At 38.6% G+C, this 26,689-nt stretch overlaps 1 protein-coding gene across 1 annotated transcript; it reads left to right on the forward strand.

Annotated features, from left to right (window-relative positions):
* Positions 1-525: 525 nt before the first annotated feature.
* Positions 526-22,951, forward strand: LOC130600936 (phagosome assembly factor 1-like; the record flags this gene model as incomplete). Its single annotated transcript, XM_057412644.1, has 13 exons — positions 526-584; positions 878-957; positions 5,266-5,360; positions 8,052-8,149; positions 9,999-10,111; positions 12,112-12,245; positions 12,900-12,983; positions 13,656-13,738; positions 14,517-14,560; positions 17,987-18,030; positions 19,333-19,391; positions 20,852-20,924; positions 21,328-22,951. Coding segments are annotated over 13 exons (1,056 nt in total), but the record flags the coding sequence as incomplete, so codon positions are not given.
* Between the last annotated feature and the right edge of the window lie 3,738 nt (positions 22,952-26,689).

Genomic DNA, 26,689 nt, shown 5'->3' on the forward strand with positions numbered 1-26,689 from the left:
TTTTCTTTACAGCATTTACAATGTTTTCCTTTTCCTGCTGACACAGGAACACATGCTTGCTCTGTTTATTTGTGGGTTGCTCTTCTGATTATCTTCCGTAATGCTTGGAGAGATTGCTAGGTATCTGTATGTAGTACTGAAATGGAGTAATACTTAATCTTGCCATGTTCATCTTTTACTTCAGAAGGAGTTGGAAAGTTAGAACAGTGCAGTCAGTGTTAGGACTCGCTACGCTTTCCAGGCATTCTTCAAGGTAATAAGAGTAACCCAAGGAATGGCCTACTGATTGACATTCGTTAGAGGATTCCCTAATTAGCTAACCTTTGCTATTACCTTCCTTTGAACTTGCTTAAGAGTAATCTTTGCAGAAATCAAGATGCTGATGTATTAGTGCAAAGATTACTTTGTGCAGGTGAGTGCTGATTTACACAGGATCCGAAGGTCCTGCTGCAAATTAGGGGAGTGAGCAGCACTAGCTAGTCTTGCCTTAATGATTTCCAAATATGTGAAGTATGGTAATGTTTGTTTCCTGTGTTTCAGGTGATTGAAGTTTATGACTTGACTAAGGTGAAGTTAAAATATTGGTAAGTCATCTAAGACCTCCCATGATTTCTTCTTGATTAGTGACTGGTTTTTCTCTTTTTATTAATCCTGGCTTCATTTTTTTTTCCCAGTCATTCTTTTTTAAAAAAACAAACCCAAAACAAACAAAATAACTGTCAAAAAGGACAATGAACGCAGCACTTGGTTAATTTACCAGTTTACTCTTCCCTTCAGTTTTGGAGACTTCCAATTTAAATATGGTATTGCCATTAGTAAATGTTTGTAGCATCCATTCAGTATTCTTAAGGAAGATTAATTTTGTTTTCTTTTTCAGTGGTGTCCATTTTAACTCTCAGGCAATTGCTCCAACCATAGAACAAATTGATCAGTCATTTGGAGCAACACATCCAGGAGGTAAGCCAAAATACACCTAAGCTCACGTAGATTGACAGCCTTCTTTCTAGGAAGTCTTTCCTGTATGTCTGCCTAGAGAAATGTGTAGACACTTCTGTTGTCGAATGATCTGAAGTTGTGTTCCAGAATGGTTGTATTTTTATAGCTGAGATATTATGTAATATCTACTGTAAATTCAACTGTGACTGTTTCAGAATACAATAGTGAGGCAGAGAGTCACTGGCACAGAATGGTGTGTTCAGATATCATTAATGATCTGTTTTGAACTGCCAGTACCAGAAAATAGTGAGCTTTGTTGTTGATGCTGTTGTTTTCACACATTCTTATGCATGGTCAGCTCAAAGTGTCCATAGGGATTAAGTATACCATGAACATACATTTGTGCTGATCTCTTGTGCAGTCAGCCAGGACTTGGACTCTGTCCTCTGAGAATGTGGTTATACCCGGCTAAGGCAGGATCAAGTCTGAGCCTGTGTATAACTGGTTTGCTTTTCCCTGTGCCTCCTTCCTGTTACTGGGATTACTGGGGAGGTGTGAAGCCAGCCTACATGCAGCATGATCAGAACCAAGACAAGTTTAATTAACCTGGCTGAACCCACTCTGCCTCTTTCACAGCTAGTTGGCTGTTCACCAGCTCTGTAGAAGGAAAAAGATTATCTTTAAGCTCCTTGTTTATATATGAATATGGAAAGTGTATTTCAGGAGTTTGTTAGGTGATGAAAATAAGCTACTGGTGAAACTTTGAAGAGGATATTGTAATTAATTATAATTAAACTGCTCAGGAACCCTCAAGAATTTGAGCCACAAACTGGCATAACAAGAAAGAAGCCTAACTCCATATAGTCAAGATGATACCTTTTTTTAGAGCATCACTTTCTATTTTCTATTTTTAGCTTAAATCAGTCCATTTGCAGTAGTCAGGCTGATCCCAAATAGGCTAGTGTTCTTTGTGACTGATGGTGGCTGTATATCCAGTCTTTGTCCCTGTTCTCTGCAGACAGTCTCTTGCATATTACAGAACAGGATTTATTAACTGTGGAGGGTCATGTGGCTGAAGTAATATCATTACATAAAAGCCTTCTGTAGTAGATGAATATCAGATGGAGATAATGAAGCTTGGAGGATTTCTAGCCATAATATTCCAAGGACCAGACTTGGCATTTTTAAACTTCACTTCGGTAATGATGTTAACATTCCCTCTTAGGCAGAAACTCTGAGGTCTATAGTACGTACTAGTTCCATAATAGATCTAACAACAGACTATGTAGAACTTAGGAAGGGTGAAAGTTGTTGCATATCCTTGACAGTTTCTAAGAGATGATGGCTTATTTGCAAATATTTAGTGGTTAAGCACTTGAAAAATTGTGATATTATGAATGATAAAAAGACCTACTCAGCTGTAAATATTGATTATGATAGGAATAGCATGGTTTATTACTACATAAAATTATATATAATCACTTAAAACATAGATTGGCACCACATCCTCATGCTCAATTTGCCAGATCTTGTGTGACTGTCTCATTCAACTAAGAAAACTTGTACACTTGCTTCATCTGATGTTATGAAAAACTATCATCTTTTCATCCAGTGGAATGTAGATATGAAAATGTATTTATTAAAATGTTGCCTCTAATACCATTTCACTAGTGCATTTGCTTATTGTGTTTTCTGAAACAGAAAAGGCAGAAAACAGAATAGTTTTCAGTATGTGGGAGGGATGACGATGGTGTTTTCATGTTCCATAAAAATTTGAGCTAGGGTGGTGTCGTGGTTTCTGAACCCAGGACAGGTGGGGAAAGAAAGGTGGGAAGAGAAACCTTCCTCTTAATGTGACTAAAGTACCAAATGCCAGTTTTCATGAATGAGTATGACACAACCACTTATTTTCTTCTCCATACTAATATTCCTCCAAAACCCCAATGCAAGCTCATTTAAACTTGTCTTTTGTTGCTTATCTCTGTGTTTAAACCTCCACTAGAACTTCAAACAAAATGTTGTCTTTCACTTAAAACCAAAGTGATTGCAGCAGAACTTTCCTGCAACAGGATATGACAGTAGTTTCAAAATGTATTTCAAAAGGTTAGCAACAGTTTTGTGTTGAAACAGACCTTCAGTGAGCAGTTTTGTTTTTGCCAAATCAGTGTTTTTAAAGAAGTCATTAGGAAAATTGCAACCAGCTTCATTACTTTTTGGCTTATATTAGTTTGATCCATTGTAGTATCTTTGTTGTGGGGCCGATCGAAATATGACCACTTTGGAGGTCAATAGCATCATCAAAGCCAAGATTTGATCCCACATTTCCACGATTCTCTCACCTGACCTCCTGCTGGGAAACATTTGCTCTTGCCAGTGGTTCTGCTGAAATCGCATCCTCTCATGAATCCTTGTGGATATTTGCTGAAGTGCCATTCAGCATGGATATGAGGGCTGTAGGATTGAACTAAAGTTATAAGGTAGAGGAAAAAAACATCCTTCTCTCCTGCCACAGCGGCTTTGCAAGGATGGGGGGTGGGGGGTGTGTGGGGTGTACTGTCTTCTGCCTCTCTAACTCTAGGAGACTTTAGAGGTTGCCCAGGTTACCCTGAGGTGCTGGAAAAGTCTTGCTGGTGTTGGTGGCTTTCCTGGAAGGCAAACTCTCTCCCTTTCTCTCACCCATAGTGCAGCAGCAATGCAGCACTCTTTTTGCTTCCATCAGTAATTTTTAATTATTCTGAAGGATATCTGTGTACTAAATAAATAAATTATAAAATTAATTAAATAATCCAAAAAAAGTGTACCTTGTTCAGTCACATGGTTGCAGCTTATGGTCTTGAAGGAGACATGAGAGAACTTCTTAAGGATAAAAACGTTCCTTGCCGTTTAAGCCTGAGCATCAACAACCATTGCAGGGGATGGGAACTGATAGGATTTGTATAATCAGATATCACAGTAGGCATGACTAGGGGAAAAGCACTTCTCCAGCTGTCTGTGGGCTTTGGAAAAGATGCGTAATTTATCACATGAGATTTGTGTAATTTTCTATACAGGTTCCTTTGAGTGACAAGCAGGGAAAATGCTCTTAACCAGCACATTCTGCAGAAAAGACAAATAATTACTTTGGAAAGCTTAATGCTTATTTTTCAACTAATTATTTTTCTGTCCTGGGTAGTCTGGCATTGTTCAAACATCTTGTGGCATGTGTCTCAAGTTGAACATTTGAAAGGCACTTTGGGATGGGGAAAAATTTATATTAATATTCATTTTTCTCTCTATGCTATATCATCTTAAATATAAAATTGTAAGGGAAAAAGGGAATATTGAACCAGTTTACTTTGGTGAAGTGGAAGAAAACAGCTTCTCTTGTTGGAGTGTTTCTTTATTGTTCTTTTGCCTTTGCTGTTTTCAAACAGCAAATGAACCAGCTTCTGTGTGTTCCCCCCAGCAGCTACTGGGCATAGGTTGACGTTTGGGAGCATCGATCCCCAAACTGTTCCCAAGCTCCCAGTCTCCTGGGATTGTTTTTAAGCTTTCCACAGTCTCACAAAACAGTATGTCTTTTTAGAGTAAGTACTGGCATGAGTTTTGTTGCTGTGTATAGTTGATGTTGTGCAGTTTATTGCAGTAAATCAGGAGGTCTCGTGAGGTGATAACAGCTGGAAGTCTCTTGTGTGTTCTGATTTATTACTGCTCTTTGTAAAAGCTGACTCATCAGCTGGTGTTTCTAGTGACAGTGTGTTTAATTACCACTGTAAATGGCCTAGGACTCGTGTAGGAAACATGTCCTTAGTGTGCCATGTTACTTGGGATCATGGATAGCTGAACTGGGGTATGCAGGCAGGAGCTTCTCAGGAAGAGTGGGAGGGAGGTACATGTGAGCTCCCACTTGGAAACTTGCTTCCTAGGGGTGTTAAATATGGAATTTATCAGTGCTCTGGGCACACCAGTCTAAAGGACTTTCTGGTTAATATTGTCCAAGTGTTTCACATGACAATGAACAGAATTGTTTTGCACTTCCAGTGGCTGTTTAAACTACTTTAGGGATATTAAGTTGTAATTGATTGTGTCATATTGTATAATTGTATCATTAGGGATAGGCTTGTGCCTACAGGCTTGCCTAGGCAACTCTAGTGAATGTAAGGTTTCTCCTCTTATTGCCGTGTTTCTACTGCAAGAAATTAAAAGCAAAACTATTAATTGTTATGTGTAATTGTGTTCCTCCTGCATTTTGAGACATAGTAAATTCATTGAGGTGATGAAGGTGCTGTTGGATATGGAGAATTCTTAGGTTTTTTTGTAACTCTGTTCTTATTTTCTTTCCCTTTTTAGTGTATAATTCAGCTGAGCAGCTCTTTCACCTGAATTTCAGAGGACTGTCATTTTCTTTTCAGTTAGACTCCTGGACTGAAATTCCAAAGTATGAGGTCAGCAATCTTTCTTAGTTAATGGATAGTCTTTTTTGCCTCTATAGTACATGCAAAGTATCACCTACTGTGTGTCTCGCCTACAAGCAAAAGAAGCCAGTAATTCAGAAGGCATTTAACTCCTCAGTTGTACTCTTATTCATGCTATGTAATCATTTTGAAGTTAAAAATTTTCTTCCTTTTAGCAGAAGGCATATGCTTAGATGTTTTGCTTGCATCATGCAGTTGTGTTGTTGAAAGGAGCCTGCTAAAAATGAGAGTGTCTATGCAAATACATAAATATTAAGCAACCTACTGGAAGGCTGTTCTTTATCAGATGTTTTTAAATCTCATCAAAGCGATTGTGCAACTATAATAGGGTGTAGTTCATAAAATACATTTTCATCATGTCCTTCAGCATGAGTGCTTTTAGAAAGCCAGATGAATGAGCTTTATTTGTAATGCCTGTTTGCATATTCACCAAGTGTTCAGATGAGTTGCTGAATAATTGAACGTATTGCTGCATTCTCTGAAATCTTTGGAAATCACTGTCTAGTGGAAACAAGAACAGGTCTTCTGTGATTTCCAGCTATGCTAACAAAAATGTATGTATACCTTTTGCGTGAGGATGGAAATGCTCTCAGTTGTATTATCTGGGCTCATCAGTTAAAAAGAACACGTGCTGTATTGTATTAAAATAATAAGGCACCTATAAAGAGCCAAAACAAAGTGGGAGAAATCAACCAACATGATGACACATTTCATGTTACAGCCTGGTACTTCAGTAGTTGCATTTTAACATGTGAGAGAGCAAGGGGGTAGGTAACCAGGGGAAGTTACTATTTAGCAGTAGTGAAGGTCAGTTGTCTTTCAGGAATATTGGAAGGTAAATAGAAACCTAATAAGCCAAGCAAAGAATGTCTCAACAAAGAGCAGTTGCCTTTCATGCAAGAGTTCTCAGGGCATTTATGAATTAAATGGCTGAGCTGCTAAGAAAGTCAATCACTATACCAAAGATTTGAAAAGATCATAGAATATCTCAAGTTGGAAGGGACTCATAAGGATCATGGAGTCTAACTCTCTGCTCCTTGCAGGACTACTTGAAAACTAAAAGGTGTTAGAATAAAACTGCTAGAATCAATTCTAGCCATTGCGTCTGAATATCTTGTTTTGGTGTGTGGTTCAATTAACTGAGAAAATAATTAAGGATAGTTACAGAATGCTTGGTGTGAATATGCTTTGAGAGGAAGATAGTATGGTTCTTGGGGATGATACAGTTCTTCATAGCTGCCAGAACAGCAGAGAAAATAATATTGCATTTTCAAGTCTTTCATCCACTTGATGAAATGAGGTTAGTAAAATGTTGCTTGCACAGAGTGAAAGGCAAGATTCTCCCCAGTATTAGAAATAGGTAGAAATAGGATAGTTTAGAAAAGAGTAGTATTGAATGGTTCACAGGGAAAATGACTATTTGTGGAGCCTTTCAGGTAGGAATGTTAGGAATGTCAAAGATGTCAAAATCTTGTAAGTTCAGAGAGGATCATACAGCAGTTCTAAGCTCACTAGCAAAGCAGCGTAACCTCTGCTTATGGAAATGAAAAAGCTCCGAAGAAAACTTAGGGTTTTTTATATAGCTGGTAACAAACTGAAGGTGAAGAGAACATGAAAGTCTACTTACGCTGTTTCAGTTAAGAAATGAGGTATATATGGCCCAGGCGCTCCCATGGCTCTAGAGATTTCTTTGTTGCTAGAGCGTAAGTATGTTAAAAAATAATGCTGCATCTGACCACTTTAGAAAGTTGTGTTTGAGGTTTTTATGTTTTGGGGTATTTTGAGGATTGAACTTGGGGCATCTCTAGGTTTGTGAAATAGTGCAGATTCCCTTCTAAACACCTAAACAAGCAAAAGTCATTGCTCTGGGTTAATTTTTGTTTTTTTCTAAGAATAACTTTTTGTGTTTAATTTATGTGATGTCCTGCTAAAGTAGACCAGGACAATAGTTTGCATATTGTGCATCTTGGTTTTGTTGACTGTGTGTGACAAAGTTTTTCTGTCCCATGCCAGCAAAATATGCTGATGGTCTTGAAGAAGGTCCTGTAATCATCAGAGTTGAAGGAAATAGTCTCTTAATATACTAGAAGAATAAAACTGACTTAGCTCACTTTTGATTTGATGAGACTCAAAATCCCTATCAAAACAGTGCATGTAAGAATGTGGTGATAAGGAGAGCAGAAAATCTATTTAATGAATGAGCCTCTGTTCATCAGATAAAGGCATTTTACAAATCAGCAAAAAATGTTAAAAGGCTGAAATTAGTGCAGTGGGAGACAAAAAGAAGTTCTACCTTTAAGATAGCAAATTTATTAGAAGTTAAATGCAGCATATAGATACAAATATTTTTATATTGCTAGTTGCCAGTGGTCTAACCGAAGCAAACTTGAATTCTCAGTACACACCATGGCTAATTGTCAGAATACTGCCACTTTTTGGTGGATAAACATAGCATTTCACCCCAGCTTCAGAATCCAGGAGTGGTGCAATGTGAAGAAACACCATCGAGGAGGGGGTTTTATTGTTGTTTTTCTCCCCTTGTTCTTTGGCTAAAGACTTAGCTGAATTGCTAAACATATGCTGTATTTCTAATGTACTTTATAAATTTGAACTCAAGTGTCTACTATGCCATGTAACAAGAATGATTTTGTATATCTACAGCCTAACTTTGCCCATGGTCTGGCCTCTCTGCAAATTCCACATGGTGCAACTGTGAAACGCATGTACATCTACAGTGGAAACAGTCTCCAGGATACCAAGTAGGTACAGCTGGTCATGCCATTTCATTCAGAATATGCTTTTTCTTCCTCATTTATTTAGGGTTTTGTGAATATTAAATACAATCATATACTTTTTTTAGTTCAGCTTAGGTCTTTTATGAATTTGGCAGCGTGCAGAGCACCTTTAGATACCAACCTCTTTCAAACTTCCATAGTCACTGTCTTCAAACCTTAGATTCAGTTTGAATCGGTTTGATTCATGTTGCTATAAAGTCAGCTTGACTCAGCTGTCATAGACTAATCCAATTGACCTGAGAATGAATTCATTAAGTAAAAGAGGAAACTAGTGATTCTTGTAAAAGGTGTGGTTAGGCCATTACTCTAGGTTTTGTTTGCATGCTAATGGCCTCTCCCTAGACAAATCAAACTTGGTGTAGGCAGTCAGTAATTTTGTAGTGTATTGGCATTATTTATGTCATGGAAGGGTCCTACCAGGGGTCTTACACATTTTATTATTTTTGTATAGCAAGAGAGTTTATATTCAGGCTTAAGCCATATGCTTAATCTACCACAGATTAAATATATTTTCAGTTACTTGACTGAACTTACTGTTCTGAGGAAACTAATCTTCATGCCTTATTACTAATGGAATAGTTATATTTTAATATGGCTAATGTACAATAAATTATGGCTTAAAAGAAGACAGAATACAATGCCGTAGAAAACATCTAATGTTTTGTTCTTTCTAAAAACATTGTTCCCGGGCTTTCCTACTCAAGGAAAAATTGAAAGGACTTCTGTAAATTCTTCCTTTCAGCTTATAAATACCCAAACTGATAAAGTGGTATTTTTTGCAGGCACAGTTGTGTTTTAATGCCAGGAATAGGTTAACACATGCTTGGATTACTGCTCAGAAGGGAGGGAATCTTGTTTGTGCAGATGTTGTCTCCTAATTAGAAATCAGTTTATTTCAGGAAAATGTTGTCTCTGTCTATCTGTGGCATGTTGGGTTCAGTGAAAGCACTAATTGTCACATGGGGCTCTGGGGTGTGTGTGTATGAGAGCCCAAACCCTTACTTTTAGCTCAAGTCATTCAGACACGGGAGAAATTCACATAAGAATCATAGAATTACAGAATGGTTTGGGTTGGAAAGGACCTTAAGAGCATCTAGTTCCAACCCCCCTGCCATGGGCAGGGACACCTTCCACTAGACCACGTTGCCCAAGGCTCTGTCCAACCTGGCCTTTAACACTGCCAGGGATGGAGCATTTACTACTTCCTGTGAAACTTGCAGAGCATATGCAAACTAATATACAAAAAAGCATCCCTTCCATTGGAAATATCTCAGGGCTGATATTAATTACTTGAATATTATTGTAATCAAATTAAAACATAATTTTCCCAGTAAAACAGCACAATTGTTTGTAGTGTACCTGCACAAGCTGGTTTCATGTTTTGGGCTATGGAGTACATCCCCAAGAGCATAACAGAAGGCTCTTCTGCTGCACTTGGGTGATATGCCTAGTTCAAGGAGTAGGTATCCTTAAAAACTGTACAACTTCCATTTTCCCTGAGAGAATTCTGAGATAACATGCCCTTATAGGGAGATATCCAAAGGCCTGGATAAAGTTTCTGTAATTCCTGGAGTCTTCGAAACCTGCTGTTTGTTTCATCTACAGTAAAGGTCCTGCATGTGAGTGCTGTCTTGTTTCTCTTCCTTTTTCCCCCAGATTTTCTGACCCTTGTGTTTGATATATCTTTTAATCTGAGTTAAATGCAGCTTTGTCAAAATTAACATGCTTTGTTCCAGTGAACCGGTACCAGCTTCTTAATGGGAAATTTGAAGATTAAGCAAATCCTATGCATGTTCATTATGATTGCTTTCAGGGCTCCCTTGATGCCTCTCAGCTGTTTCCTTGGTAATGTGTATGCTGAGAACATTGATGTTCTGAGAGATGGAACTGGACCCTCAGGTTTACGGCTACACCTACTCACTGCAGGTATTGGTGACACTTGGAACATGGAATTGGTTGCTTCCCTCAGGAAAAGAGGGATAAACTTGTATAAATTATTTGTGATGATTTTACAGGTGACTTCAAAGTGTTCTACATACCTTATTTTGATCTACTGAAACAAAAGCCAATAAAATCCCTGTGAAGGTGAATTTGCTTGCTGCTGTGTTTCCCTGGCCCTGGAGAAATCAGAGGACTGTAGCCCTGTCCTCAGTAGTTCTGAGTCCTTAAGAGTCTGTTTGCAGAAATAGAATTTGTCTCCAGGTGTATGTGTAGAATAAAACAGATGCAAGTATATCACTGAAAAAAAATGTGAGAAATCAAGAAACCTCCATCCCTGGCGGTGTTCAAGGCCGGGTTGGACAGAGCCTTGGGTGACATGGTTTAGTGTGAGGTGTCCCTGCCCATGGCAGGAGGGTTGGAACTAGATGATCTTAAGGTCCTTTCCAACCCTAACTATTTTATGATTCTTATGTACATGTGCATTTTCTGAAGTTCCAGTGAGCTGTGTGATGTTGATATTTTTGTGATTAATTCTGGAAGGCTTTTAAAAATCGAAAGAACGTAAATCCCATGGGTTGAGATAAGAACAGTCCAATAATTAAAGTATAATACAAACCCACTACTACTGCCACTAATAATAATAATGATAAGAGAAATAACAACAGGAGAGAATATAAAACTATAAGGGGAAAGGAAAAAAAAACAATATCAGAAGTGATGCACAATACAATTGCTCACTACCCTCTGACCAATACCCAGTCTGACCTGAGCAGCAATCTGGGCCTTCTGGGTAACTTCCCCCAGTTTATATACTGGGCATGGTGTGCTGTGGTATGGAATACCCCTTTGGCTAGTTTGGGTCTGGTGTTCTGTCTCTGCTCCCTCCTGGTTTCTTGTGCCCCTCCTCCCTGGCAGAGCATGAGACTGAAAAGTCCTTGATCGGGGTAAGCATTACTTAGCAACAGCTAAAAACATCAGTGTGTTATCAGCATTGTTCTTAGACTGAAGTCAAAAACACAGCACTGTACCAGTGCTACTAAGAAGGAGAAAAATAACTTACAGCTGAACCCGGGACACCTGGACATGTTCTTGTCTTACTAAAGTTTGCTGAAACTCCTTTGTAAAGCATATTATATGCCTGTTCAAGAACAAGTTTCTCTGCAAGTATGATAATTTTTAGTAACTCTTAAAAAATCAAAGATGACTTCACTGGATTTTTCTGATTTATTTCATTGGGTAACTAGCTACATAAATAATGCATAGTGTGAAAAGCTAAGTGTGTGTTTAGACCCCATCCTGTATTTTGCAGTAACTGCTGCCTATGTGTACATGCATTCTTGTAAATGTAAGATGCTGCATTCCTGAAAGTAAATGGGATCACAAACTAAAATCTTTCAATTTCTTAACATCTGGTAACATAATTCAGCAATTCATCTATGTAATGGCTATTCAGTAAGATCCCTTTTTAACATTGTTTGCATAAGAACATATTTGCAATTGATTCAGTAAGCTATGGGAATCCAGAGTAAAGGATGTATGTTTTCCAATACAGTTTATGTGGGTGAGGAATTTCGCTTTATGGGCTTTACTTTTTTTTATGTGGATATAGATCTCTAGCTGCTGAATTAGAATATTTTTAGGGATAGAAATAATTCCTGGCACTTACTGCTAATAACCAGCTGATCAAATTGATACGGGCTAAGAAAACGAGTGATTTTCATGTGAATGGCAAGGAAGGGAATGTAGTACCGCTGAAGCTGGAACTTAAGATGAGGATCTGTCCAACAGTCAGCACATACATCATTTTGATAAGAAATGTTTAACCTGTTGAAAAATAAATGGTTAAATGTAGCTTGGCACTGTTTTCTAAAGAATGCAGCTGTTTGGCTTCTGATAAATAGAGGAATGCTAAGCTTTTGGTATTGATTTGCTGCTGTATTCTTTGATCAGGAAGGATGAATTTTGAGTTGTTTTCCATTCCTCAGGCTGTGGCCCGGGTGTTTTAGCTGATGCCAGGATGCGGGTATTTGAGCGTTGTGTGTACTTCGGTGATTCATGCCAGGATGTGCTGAGCACCTTGGGGTCTCCCCACAAAGTCTTCTACAAGTCTGAAGATAAGGTGAGGGAAGTCGTTCAGGTGCAGGACTCTCTTCAGCCCTGTCTCAGTTTAATCACAGGGCCTGTGTTTTGCAAGGCCAGTGAAGTTAAACTGCCATGCAGCACAAATGATGAGTGCTTCACTTGATGTATAATAGACCAGGATGAACAGTTGTATAACTTGTTTATTAAAAAGCTTTTTTAAGCTAATTTCATGCAAATCTGTTTAAATTAAAAAATAAACCCCAACCAAACTAAAAACCCCACAAACAAACAAAAAACAACACTCAAACCACACATCATTTTAACTGGTTTAAAAATTGGAGCACTTTTGAATTCAAATGAGCCTTAGCAAGTGTGTACTGCTTAATTTTTAAATTTTATGTAAAAGCTTCAACATATACATTGATCCTTTCCTAATGATTTTACAGAGCAGTATGAGCAACCCTTTTACTTCAGATATATAAAGAGAAAAGCCAATGTGTCATTGTGCTACTGCAAGCAGCTGATGACCTGTCATGAAGCACAATATCTTACATATTAGAACAAGGGCTTTAAGCGAGATTATGGCATTTTGTTTGACTGTAAGGATGTTGTTAATGGCATTCATCTTTGTGAGAGCTATTAAATATATCTGAGAGGTATTAAATACATCTGAAAAATGTGTTTCTTGCAGATGAAAATCCATTCACCCTCGCCCCATAAGCAGGTCCCATCAAAGTGCAATGACTACTTCTTCAATTATTGCACACTTGGAGTGGTGAGTGGGAAGCTTCCCTAAGCACGTTCATATAAAGTTTTGATTTAGTTTCACAGGAATCCTTTCAGAAGGCTAAAGGCTGTGGGAAATGAGAGTCTGCAAAGCTCTTGATTGCTGCCTTAGGAATCTCTGGATATGAAAACTGACACTGACTTTTCTCTAGCACTTGCAAATTCAAACAGTAATGTGGATGGAGAGCTCTTTGCGTTTTGCATTCTCTTAGCTTTCTTCCCTCTGCCATGCCTGATGCATAGGTATACTAGTTGTTTCTGAAACCCATCCCTCTGCCCCACAGAACTGAGATGGGTCTGCCATAACACCAATTGTGAAAGTTTGCTGAGCTGTGGATGAAGTTCAACCTTCATGTCCCTCCTTATGTTTTGCTTTAGTCTGCATTACTGTAAAGAACATGCAGAAAAACAAGACCTCCCTAGGATATTTGCCAACATTAGCAAATGAAACTGCAGTTGTGATTGAGTGCTGTGGAGATGTGTGTTTGAATTTACAAATAGTCTTGTTTTCAAATACCTACTTTTCATTGTTCATTCAGTTCCAATGAGATAGATACATACCACTGTATACAGGTACTATTGTAACTAATCTCAGGTGAGTTTGAGAAAAGCCACCTTCCTCTATCCAAATTGTTTCATGTCTTTGTTTATTCTTCAACAGGATATTCTCTTTGATGCAAACACTCACAAGGTGAAGAAATTTGTCCTGCATACTAATTATCCTGGTCATTACAACTTTAACATGTGAGTGTGAAGAACTGATCTCTTAAAGAGTATTTTAAAAGCACTCATAAAAGAAATTTTATGTTCCCTTTATAGAATTCCAGTATTTTTTCCCAAGTGTCTTTAGTGTATCTGGTAACTCGTGGAGGTTCCAGCCCTCATTAGCACTTTTTATTTTATTTTTACTTTTAAATGCCTTTATATTGTCAAGTGTGTCTTAAAGCAGTAAATGAGGTAAGGTAGTTCTTGGTCCAGCTATAATGTGCAAACTCTCTTGCTAGAGGCAAACATTGAATTGGCAAGAGTGTCCATTTACTGGTAGGTAAGCTGCTGTTTTTTCCTGACATTATTTCAGCTAGTCATTAGAAAAAAAAATTAAAGTTCTCTCATGCTTCTGAACATATTTTTAATACTTTGTAAATGTAAACTTCAGAGGAGGAATATGAGTTAAAGAATAAGTAATTGTCTGTGATTTAAGCAGTTAGTGGCAGAGAAATATATAGTATTGTTTCTAAGCTGAGTATTTCTCTATTCACTCTGTCTAAAAGCAGAGTTATTTGTGCTGAAGGACCTTTTGTATCGTCTAGAAAATTGTTAGGACATTCCCAGGCTGCTGCCTTTTTTGATGTAGAAAATAGAAATGAGAACTTTTTAAATCTGTTAGCATTGAGATTCTCACTTTCATTTTATTCTTCATGTGACTTTTGTGCATTAAACTGATTAAGAGCCCTAAGTTTGTGCTATGCAGTTTATGTTGGCTTTTCTGTTTTCTAATAGCTTTACGATTTGCACTTTCTAGTTACCATCGCTGTGAATTCAAGATTCCACTAGTTGTTAAGGGAGGTGAGTAGTTCATCTGTTTTCCTGCTTCAGGGGGCACATGCCACAACATGCTCAAAGGGAGGTGTGATCATTTTTCATTTCTAATGCATCCTTAATTATCAGAGGATGCTAACAGTGGAAGTCATTGAGACACAGGAGAAATTTTGGGGTTAGGCTTATATTTAAGTGAAAAAGCTACTTCAGGGGACAGGCTAGCAGTTCTCTGATTTTATTTACAATACCTTGTTTGTTTACTTGGATCATCCAAATATTTGGCTGCAATGTCACTAACTTTCTGTAATGCTGCCACTCTGCTAAAATCAGTTACCTTGTACCTGGAGGCTCAAAAACTGTAAGGCAGTGTTAGTTTGATCTGGTCCAGTCCACAGATGAACTTCCTAATGCTGAGCTTGCTCTTGAAAGGCTTATTCATGATAATGAATATTGTTCTTCTGACAGACAGGGTATGCCACAAAGTGTCCACACACTAGCTGTATAATATGCAGAGTTTATGAAATAAGCACACTAAAGCCAATAAGCACTCTAAAGCAAGCACACTAATGTGAATTAGGTAAAAATCTCTCTCAATATAATGAATAAGCACAATAAAGCAAATCAGATATAAGTACTGGAGACAGTTAGAAATGCATGAAATCATTACCATATAGAAAGAACAGAGATTAAGAAGAAATACATCACCAGTTACCACTGAATCATAATCCAGGCCTACACTTCCAGCTGGGAGCCAATGCCAGGAGTCTCAGGTAATTGAGAAAATTCCTACACGGTGCATCCACCTGTAGGTGAGGCTTCTCTCATGTCTCAAGAGGGTCCCATTTTTATACCCCTAGGAAAACGACCAGCTTTATGCTAGATCTCTGATTGTTTACTTGGGGGACTGTGCAGTTTCTCATGATCTCACTGTTGTCCACTCTGAGAGCATTGGCCAGGCGCCCCAGTGCAGCCAAGTATGAAGGTCATAGAATAGCTGCACACCTATGCTTTCCTGCCTCTTTCTGACAAAGATTCTTAGCGAACATAAACATGCATACTCTGCTGAATACACTGTGGCAAACAGTTTGTTATGATTCTCAGTCACAAGAGGGAATCAGCTCTCAGCTAGGTTCCCATCCATTACAAATATAAACTGGTTTAGCTGGGAATGAGAACAAACATCCAGAATATATTGGCTCTGTGTGCTATAGACAATATGTGTCTGTTGTGTTCACTTTAAAATCTTTACTTGAAAAAGCATATATATAATCAGTAGTGCTGATTCCACAAGATACTAAGATATGCCCAGCTGTCTGTATGTAAGTGATCTCAACAAAGCATGAGGAACCTTGTTTGAAGATTGTAGTGATCACAGTAGACTTCTTTTAATGTAGAATTAACTGGTGTACTGGAAAAGTGAATATTTTGATTATCCAGGGAATACTGGCCGCTGGGTAGGTTTTGGCCAGGAATGGTCTCCTCATTCTGACTGGTTTTCACTGAAAGCACTTCCCTGTGTAAAGTGCAATTCTCCTGTGTCTGTCAACAGCAGTTTGAGCATGTAGAAAAAAGAAACCTGGAAAAGCAATGTCTCTATATACAAGCTTGTATGAAAGTTGATTTGTACTTCACCCAAGAAAATAAACATGAAAGTTCTCACTTTTTACATTGTTTTCCCTTTGGTCATTGTGCAGTACTTCAAAGGCACTAATTTCTGTCTTTTTTTAATTATTTTTATTTTTATTCACCTCAAATAGTGCCATGAATCTCTTCTGAATGTGTCTGGGTTTTTTCTGTTTCACTTTTTTTTTTTTTTCCCCTCACCTTTTTAGTCTCTGCCTTATGTTCAGGACATGTAACAAGTTGTAAACAAATGTTATAAAATTTATGAAGAACCCATCTTCTTCCCTCTGGTGGCAGTGCCTGATGCAGCCTTATTAACTCCCTTCTATGTAGTTCAACCAGACAAAAAAATGACAGCTGGAGTTCAAGTTGCACAGACACTCGACTCTTTCAGCATAAAGACAGCATGTTTATTTAGCAGGTGGAAAATACAGAGGAGCTTTCAATCAAATTAAAGGCCATTTGCTATGTTGACTTCAGTGTCTAGGTCCATTTCCATTGCTTCAGGAAGTTGCTCTCAGTATTCAGAAGTCCCCAAATGTATGTACAAAACAGTACTTGAAACCATCAGCAAACAATTTCTTTTTAAGACTGTAAGCTTAAATGCAATGCTGTTCTTGCCTGCAGCATTTTTTTTTATTATTTAGTAAGTAAACTATGTATTTGCAAGAATGGTGTTTCAGCTGATTCCAGGCCTTGCCAGCTCCTGAGTCTCTAGCTGTCAGTTTCAGCCAGCTTCCCTTGCAAGCCTGGTGGAGTGTTTGGTTTCAGTGAGTGGCTGTGCTAGGCATGTTAACTTAGTGCAAAGAGATGTAGTTTGCAATCCCAAGCACAATTACAGGCTGGGCAGAGAATAGATTGAGAGCAGCCCTGAGAAGGACTTGAGGGTGTTGGTTGATGAGAAGCTCCCCATGACCTGTCAGTGTGCGCTTGCAGCCCAGAAACCCCCTGTGTGTTGGGCTGCATCCCCAGCAGCGTGAGCAGCAGGTCAACAGAGGTGATTCTCCCCCTCTACTGTGCTCTGGGGACACACACACCCCCCCCCCCCCCAGTCCTACATCCAGCTCTGGGGCAATGAAAGAGGGATGTGGAGCTGTTGGAGTGAGTCCTGAGGAGGCCACGGAGATGCTCTAAGGGCTGGAGCACCTCTGCTCTGAAGACAGGCTGAGAGACCTGGTCTTGTTCAGCCTGGAGAAGGCTCCAGGAAACCTTAGAGCAGTTTCCAGTGCCTAAAGGGACCAACAAGAAATCTGGGAGGGACTTTTGACAAGGGCCTGTAGGGACAGGACAAGGGGGAATGGCTTTAAACTGAAAGAGGGGAGATTGAGATTTCCTAATAGGAAGAAATTCTTCACTATGAAGGTGGTGAGACACTGGCACAGGCTCCCTAGAGAAGCTGTGGCAGCCTCATTCCTGGCAGTGTTCAAGGCCAGGTTGGATGGGGCTTGGAGCAACCTGGTCTAGTGGAAGGTGTCCCTGCCCGTGTCAGGGGATTGGAACTAGATGTGCTTTAAGGTCCCTTCCAACCCAAACCATTCTGTGACAGTTTCTTTTACAGTGGCATTCTTCCATGTAAGATTACATCTTAAACATATAAATTGTTAGAACTTGGAACTTGTTATAAATAGCAGGTTTGTATAATCACCTTAACTGGCATTTAATCAATGTTGTTGACGATTCTGGTTGCTAGTAAATGCTGGTAAATTTGTATATGAAGTGATCTAATGCTTGTATGTCTCCTGCTATCTGAACTAATCTCCCAAAATAAAGGATTATACAGGAGACTCTTCAAGCACAAACTGTAAAGGTTTTTCTGTTTTTCTTTCATAGATAGTGCTGATTCACAGACAGAAACATGTACAGCATACAGCAAGGTAAGTCTGTGCAAAACTGAGTGCTTTCCTTCTTAAATCATCTACATGATCTATGCTGAATTTAAAATGTACTTTGAAGAAATAATAGTGGTTGTATCATGTTGTTTTAAAATAAAAAAGTTGAAGGCCAAAAGTTTTGTTAAGGATTCAAGGCATTTGTAATAGCACACTTCAAGTAAACTAAATTATTACATTGCATGCTTTTCATTTTAAGCTAGCTGCAGGTAGAAATAAAACAGTAAAATAAATGATATGAGAAAGCAATAGCAGTGCTGGGTGAATGTTAGCTGGAAAAGATATTTCTAAACAGAATTTTCACAGAGTTTTTCTATTTAATGTAGTTATAGAAGACATGTATTATTTAACAAGAGGGTCCAGTGCCTTCAACTTTTTTCTGAAGGGTGCCAGTAATGGGATGTTTCTCAGGCAGCAGCAGGCCTTACAGAAATGTCACTGCAGGTGTGACACCTCCTGATGACAGTGGACTCCTTGAAGACTGTACAGCCTTACCACCTAAATGAACCTCCCTACTGGGCAGTTGCTGTTGCATCTTTGAGAGCTACATCAAGTTGAAAAACTTCTCAAGAACTGTTAGACAGAGTCTCTACAGCTAACATTCAGCCAGGGTCAGTGCTCCTCTCCTGGCTGCTAGGGTGCCAAATGAAGGCTTTCCTTGGTGAATTTTGGGTCCCATACTGGGAAGAAAGAATTGGAGTCAGCAAGCTTGAAGTTGCCATTCTTTGCTTTTTGATTTGAAGTACTTACACCCTTCAGTGCTTTGACTTAATTTCAGTCTTGTGTGTGAAACTGCAGCTTCTTAAGTCTGATTAGAGTCATGAAAACTGCTGGACATTCCCAATTGTTAAATAATGCTTTCCTCTTCCAAACTTGTCACTTAAATCAAGGAAAGACTTTTGGGAGAGGTAGCAGTGATGCTGTTTTTCCTTCTGCAAAGGTATGTGAGAGGATATTTTGTTGAAGTTTCCCACAGCTGCTTTGTTCTCTGAGGTGTCCCTGAAATGCTACAAGACTTTACAGCTACATTTTACCCATAAGACACATAGGTTCAAATTCAAAACTGTTTTGAGACAAAAAAAGAGAATAAACCCTGAGAGGATTTCCTAGTAATGGATAGTTTCCACTACTGAGTACGGCTCCAGTCGCAAAATACTTAAGTAAATAAAACCTCTATGTTATTTGGCAAATGAGCATGCCACGGACAAACATGTATGACACTTTTCCTGGATCAAAGGAGTTTTTTCTGTGTCTCATTTTAACACAAAGTCTTTCATATATTTACAGTGGGACAGTATTCAGGATCTTCTGGGGCACCCTGTAGAAAAGCCAGTGGTACTTCACAGGTAAAGATCTCAATTTTGCTTGGCAGGGATTGAGCTAATAACAGAGGATGAGTTTAGGCAGAGGAAGAGTGTTTATTGCACTAGTTACTTTTTGGCTGCTTTGCTGTTAAAGTTTCAGGCCTTTTGGCCACTAACAAGACTAGATAGCTGCTCTCAGAGGAAATAGTGACATGAAGAATGAAAAAATTTTTCAACATTCCTGGAACTGTAAAATCTGGAGAAGAGCTAAGCAGCATATTTTTGTGTAATAAATAGATTTATTTTATATTATTATTTTTTACACTAGTCACATGCATTTCAACAATGTGACATCCTGCAGCAGTGTGTAGTATATATGAGAGCAGTCTGTCTGAAGCAGCTTTGCTTTTATGAACATGCATGGTTGTTCTACAGTTCCTTTGGGCTGACTGATGATGGAATAGTCCTTACGTTTGCTGTGTTTCTACAGAGATTGAGCTGGGTCTTGCGTTAAATAGGCATTATCTGTTTGCAGAGTTACCATTCTATGGTATGAAACTATGATTTATCTCAGGACAAGTGTAAGTCATGGGTAGTGTGAAAATACTGCAGCAATTTCAGATACAGCAAACAAGGTATTTTCAAAAGGCTTTCATATGACTTTGAGGTTTGGGGGTGTTTTTTCCCCCCTTTATTCTCCTAAATCATTGTGCTCTTTGTTCCTTTTTATTCTTGTTTTATGCCAGTGAGATTGTTAGAGCAGAAGCTATGTGAAGTAAAGCTGAGGTAAAATAGTGATTACCTAGAGCCTTTCTATTTTTCGTCTGTGGTGTAGGGAGCAGTTCAACCAGAGTTTGTTTTACTGAGAACATCTCAGATGTCTCAGACGTGCAATCTGAGGAAGTGACCAGTTAAAAGAAAGGTCAAAAGATAAATATTTCGGGGGGGGGGGGGGGGGGGAATTTGGCTATAATCTAAAATCCATTGCAGTCATCCATGGAGTCTGCCATTGTCATATATATGTCTAAGATACATTAATCTTGAAAAACACTGTTTAATAACATTTGGATTATTTTATTTCAGTATCTTACAGGGTAATTTAATTAACATGATAAAACAAGTGGATTAATAGACAGCATATAATAGATACATATGGTAGAGGCTGAGACAAAGTAGATTTAAGAGTGGCAAAGGATCTTGCACAAAAATAATTTATAGTAAGTTACATGGTGCTTCTCTCTTCCTATGGTTCTGTTTATTTTCAGGGTTCTTCCTGTTCATGTTAAGTGAAAGAGAGTATTCCTGTTGAGGTCATTATTAACTTGTTGATTACTTTCTCCCCGAGTATTAATAATGGCTCTGTGACATGAAGCAGAGGTATCCTCTGGCTCACTTGGGAGTCTAGCAGTGGTGTTGCATAACCTAGATTTATTTTCTTTTGATGAAAGCCATGATAAAGATGCTGTAATTTACCCTATATCACTTCCCTCTTTTCTGTTCAGGTCATCGTCTCCAAACAACACTAACCCGTTTGGGTCAACCTTTTGCTTTGGACTGCAACGAATGATCTTTGAGGTTAGGAGAACCCCACCCCACCCTTTTTTTTTTTTTTTTTTTTTTTTTTGAGTTTACTGGCAGAGACAGGCAACTTCTCAATCTCTTCTCTGAGGTTGTATATTTGCATGTTAAAGCTGGAACTTCAAGTTTGGCACCTGGAACTAGTTCTAGCAGGAGATGAATGCACTCTGCTCTGAGGAGTGGTGGGGCATGTTTAGATCTAGAGACCATTTGACCATTTTTTGGAACTAGCCAAGAGCTTGTTGCTTTCTTTTATTGTTTGGATTTCTTTTTTTTTTCTTTTTTTTTCCCCTCAGACAGATTTTAAATCAGTTCCGTATTCACTATCTTCACTCTTTAGAGTTTGTTTGGTGTGTAATTCTTCTTCTAAATTCCCTTTTTCCCTGATGTCCTTTTGCAGGTGATGCAGAATAATCACATAGCTTCTGTTACTCTGTATGGCCCAGCGCAGCCCAGCAGCCAGTTGAGAACATCAGACCTTCCCCAGTGAGCATCCCCTACAAAGTCAGCTAATCTTGATGCTATGAAATTAGTACAGCGTGCCTTGATTTGCTGCCACTTCTTATAATATGGAAAGCATGTTATGATTTAGTTTATTTCAATAAGCCTTTCTACCCAGGAATGGTATGGAGGGGAAATTCAACCATTCATCGGGCATGGAACTGTTGATGGAGGAAAGCAGCTTAGGTGCCTGTGCCATCATTTATTCCTCTCCATTGCCCTCATCCTATGCATCACAGACCCAAAGAGACTGTCCCCCCTTCTCAGCTGGCAGAAGGGGGAAATGGAAGACGGGCACGTAATGACTGCAAGCGTTAAAAGCACAAACTTTCTGAGCCTTGGAGCATCTGGAAGCAGGTATTGATTTTAATGTTTGTGTTATTGTATTGATGTGGTGGTCACATTTTAAGAAAAAGAGTGTGTGTGTGTATCTATAAACACATTGGTATTTCTGTGGCTTAGGACATTGTACCAAGTGTGACAGGGATGTATATATGTCCATGATTTCAGGCACCACATCTTTGTCTAACTTTAAACCAAGCAAGTAGCATGTGCATAATACTTGGTTGTAATATTTGCACTACATACACTTTAATTACTTGATAATCGTTTTATCTTTACTGAGGAGCATCTGTGTACTGGGTGTAAGTGGTGTGATGGTTATTTAATGTACGCTGCGCATAAAGCTTATTTATACAGTGGATCAAATTTATCCACCTTCCTGCACTAATATGTACTTGATATGCTGAAACAATTTTTTTTCCCCACGTCTGGTTTACTAATTCTTTTTCATATGCAGTTTCAGAAACAATAACAATAAATTCTGGAAGAGGTTATTTCTATGATTGAATTATGTTTTAATGAAAAGATTTAATACAATTTTTCATACTAGGGAAATAAATTAATGAAGAAAGTGTTGCCTGTTCCAAAATACTTTATTCCTATTCCATTTCCTTAGAGAAAGAACCGCTGTATATAATGGTATCTCAGAAAGAAATTCCTGAGCTCTGCCATCACCAGGAAAACCTTTTCTGTAACTTTTGATGTATGACTTTAATTTATGCCAAAGGTTTAGCCAAAACCATCCTTTATTGTAGTTTCACCATTTCTGTACATATATACTAACTGCACACCCCACCCCAGCAGACAGGATATAGGCTTCTTTCTAGTTGGGAGATGCTGCTTGTGACATTTTATCCCAGGAGGATATTTTAGGTTTCTAGTTCTCTTACCAGTCTTATTTGGGGGAAATAGATGGTCTGTCTTTGAAATATTGAACCCTTTTTAAAAATGGACAAGAGAAATATATAATTTTATCAAATTTTTAATATTTTGGTGTCGCAACTTGTGCTACATAGTTGACAATTTTGTGAGTTTTACTATGTGTACAGATTTTGTAAATATGACATTTTTGTAATTTTAATTCCATGTACAGTGTAATCCTATATAGTTTATCAATGAATGAAAGAGAGGAAATCGAATGTTAACCGAAGTTTTGGGTCCTGGACCAGTAGCAAGGATAAACGTGGTTGTGTGTGTGTGAAACGTTCTTTGCCATTTAGTCTTCCTGTATACTGTGATAGTCTAAACTGTTTTGCAAAAACAAAAAAAACCCACCCCATGGCAAATCTAATGGGTAAGGAAAAAGTTACTGTGTACCTTTATCCCTAGGGGTCACTCCTGTTGAATCCCTGTTCAGTCTTTGCTGTCTCCTGTGATCATTGCTTGCTAAGAAAATTTTATGCCTCAACTTCCCTTTTGTTTCCCCTCTAATTTTAATTTCATTTTACATAGCTCTTCTGTAAATTAAATGGAATAATAATGAGTGTGTACACTGAAAGAAAAATAAGAGTTACTGGTTTTGTGTTAAATACAGTTTCTGGGTGTTTTCATAATAAAATCATGGATGGTCTTGCTTTTGTTATCAATTAGTTCTTTTTATTTTACTGTCTTTGAGATGTCACATTTGAAGTACCTGACTAATCTTCCTTCTTTGCAGCTCATACAGTATGTTCTCCAAAGAAAAAGTATAAAAAACAATATAACTTGCAGTCTCTTTCCTAGTGTATTATTATTTTATGCCCTGAAGTGGAGAAGGAAAGTCTTTAAACTTTGGTAAATAACACTGTGGCTTCTGTATTGGGTTCAAAAATGTAATTACTATTCTCATGTCAGCCTTTGGGTAGCATGAAAATTGATCAGGCTTCAAAGACTTCAAATATTTCACAACAGCATGAAAGACATGCCTGCAGTAAAAGAAGCAAACGTGAATTCTCACACTGCTTTCTTGTGCCCTAAGGTACTTCAACAGCAAAGCATTGAAGTCTGCTTACTTTGAAATAGATTAGAGGTTAATGCAGGGCATACAAGATGGGATTCCTGCTTCCATTTGTATTTCTCCTGCAGTGGCTGTGTAATGTAGGGTAGAACACTTGGCTCTCCCTCTTAGCATTCTTCAGTTTTGGAATATAAAATGACTTCGCATAGTGCTTGGCATAGTTTGCTCTGGGAGGATTTGATGATCTCTCAATTGAGATGGTGTGTGTGCTTATGCTTGTTACTAAAATATGACAGCAATCCTGCTAATAATGTCAGGTAATTTTAATCCTGTAATTGCTCTTTTTCTAATAAAGGCTCCAGGTTAGCTGCAGGAGGAGATAAATTCTTGATGGGATGATTTGAATAATGGCTACACAGATGCTACCACTATCATGCTCTTCAACACGTTCAGTTGAAACTCTTCAGAAGTGTGAGGTCAGGACTGCTGCTATAACATGCACCACGGGACTTAGGGCAGGATGTCAGCAGCTAACCAAAGGTATTTAACAGCTGCAGTGACTCCCATCTTTGCTTGTAATGCTCTTGGCAAGTCAAAGTGACTAAAACAGTGTAGATAATAAAATGTGCTCTCTTAACAGCACGGGTACTTCTCTAGGTCAGTCCCTTCGTCATGACAAGGTGCTCTGTAACAGACAAAAATTAAAAGCAACTTTGCATCTTGGCCACTGTTGCTGGGCTGAGCACAAAGCATTTGACTTTTGGGAGAGGCAGAGCTGAAGAAGGGCCCAGGGAGATAATGGGGAGCAGGTCTTCCTGGTGTCATAACCCTTTGTGATTGCAGCTGTTCTTAACTCATTTCTCTGAGATGTTTCGATTTGTTTGCCACTATTTGGACCAAGCCAAGCTGTTCCTGTGCTGATGCATTAGGGGATCTGGTGTGGAGCCTTAAGGACTTGCTGGCATGAGAAGTTTAGGATTGAGGGGTGGGGGTTTGTGGTAGTTTGGAATCACCAGAATGAAGAGAGGAAGGAATTAGGGGATAGAGGCGCTCTGGGGAAGAAGGGAAGTATAGTAGTGTTAGCAGGAAGGAGAAGCTGGGACAAGGCTGGTGGCACATTCTGATGTGTGCCTTTTTCCTTTGTGTGGAAATTAAGAGTGTGTGTGTGTGTCTGCTTAACTTGAATATTGCCATATTTGCCACAGTGTTTCATTTGTTTACACCAAATAAAACTGATGGTTGTGCCTTTCTTGGAGAGGTGAAGCTGACATTTCATCCTGTATTCCTTAGGCCTACATTCAGTCCCTGGGGTCCTATGAATATTACAGGCAGTGCTGCACAGATCAGTGCTGCTGTGTAACACTAGTTTTATGGTTGGTTGTTTTTTTGTGGTTGTGTGGGGTTTGATTTTCTTTTTTTTTTCTGGTTTGGTTTTTGTTTTTTTTTCTGGGATTTTTTTTTTTTCTGAAATGGTAATCAGGTGGTATGTGAGAACTGATTCATACACTCATGATCATTCATACTCCAGAAATCTCATCAGATCTGTTTAACACAAAGTCTTCCCTACAGCTCAGTTGCAGCAAGATGGTGATTCATCAGTACCAGGGGCTGGCTGGAGGTAAGGTTCCAGCTGGTGTTTTCCAAAGGGAAAACTGAAGGTGTTGGTGCCCACTTCACAGTGACTTTCTCCATGTTGTTAGAGCCTGTTAGTCACTTTTAGTCACTTAAGAACCCTGCTGAATGAATTTCTGTTAGGGTTTGTTTGACAGCTCCAAATGGATATGAGAGTAAATATGCATTTGTGAAGCTGTGTGGCTCTTTGAAAGAAATATGATGTCCAAGCCACAGTGATTAACTTCCTTCAGAGTATTCAGACAAGGGCCAAGGTGTTTTTAATTGGGCCTCCTTTATCTTGATTACCACAGCACAAAGCACTCTCCTGTCTGGCTGAACCTGTCAGACATAACCTGATGCTCACGTATAGCCAAATAAATGTATCACTGTGTGTGTTTGAAGAGTTAAAATACAAATTAGTTATTTCTTTTCATGTAAGACATGGCCCAGGATGTTTCAGAGGTAAGGTAAGGTTGAAGCAAAATAAGGGGAAATTAAAAATGGAGCTTATTAAAAATGTGACTCTTGAGCATTTGAAATAGGTCAGGAGTTAATGAAGCAGGAGGATTTGTTCAAGGCCAGGTTATAACCAGTTCATCAAGTGAAAACCCCACCTAAGAAGAGATTTGTTTTTGCAGGGAATGTATCTGTTACTTGGAGGGATCAGGTGAAACTTAAACACCATATTCTCTACCTATGTGAATTTTAGCTGTAACTAATAAGACATTTAAGCAGTGACTTTATCTGCCAAACCTTACATCCAAGGCTCTTGTTTGTGGGGATGTATATTTTTCCAGCAGGCAAAATCATTCCTTTTCATGATCTGGGAGCACTGACTGCTTGAAACAACAAGAAAAGTAAGCTGGAGTTTGCAGAGTAGCTAATTACTGGGGTGTAAGATACCATTATAGCAGTAACTTGTTCTGGACTAGACTGTAGTAATTTAACATAACCTTTTCTCTTTCATACCATAATTAATTCCCCTTTAAATGTTACTGGTTACAACTGCCCGTTGCAACAATTTCAGAAGCTGTTTTTTACATACCTTAATGTTTCACACCTAAGCTTACATATTCCACTTAGTGCCTAAGTTTCATTCCAGTATTAATATCTTTCAGGGAAATGTTTAGTTTAAATACCAGTCACCAAAAAATCCCTGCATGATTATGCAATGTGCAACTTAATCAAGTAAGTAATCAAAACAGCCTGAATCACTGCATTCCCTTTTCACCTCTGTATCTGTTAGACAAACTTCCTGAAATCCCGAGTTTATCCTGGTCCTCTCTTGGGAGTTCTGTTGCAGCCACAAGTATGGATGTTACTAAGATTATGTAACCCTTTTCTACTGCTTCTGTGGCCGTAGAGAGTG

Source organism: Pezoporus wallicus, unplaced genomic scaffold (genome assembly GCF_028554395.1).
Source record: "Pezoporus wallicus isolate ANWC-B61680 ecotype Strahan unplaced genomic scaffold, APGP_CSIRO_Pwel_v1 contig_11516, whole genome shotgun sequence".
Classification (NCBI taxonomy): Eukaryota; Metazoa; Chordata; class Aves; order Psittaciformes; family Psittacidae; genus Pezoporus; species Pezoporus wallicus.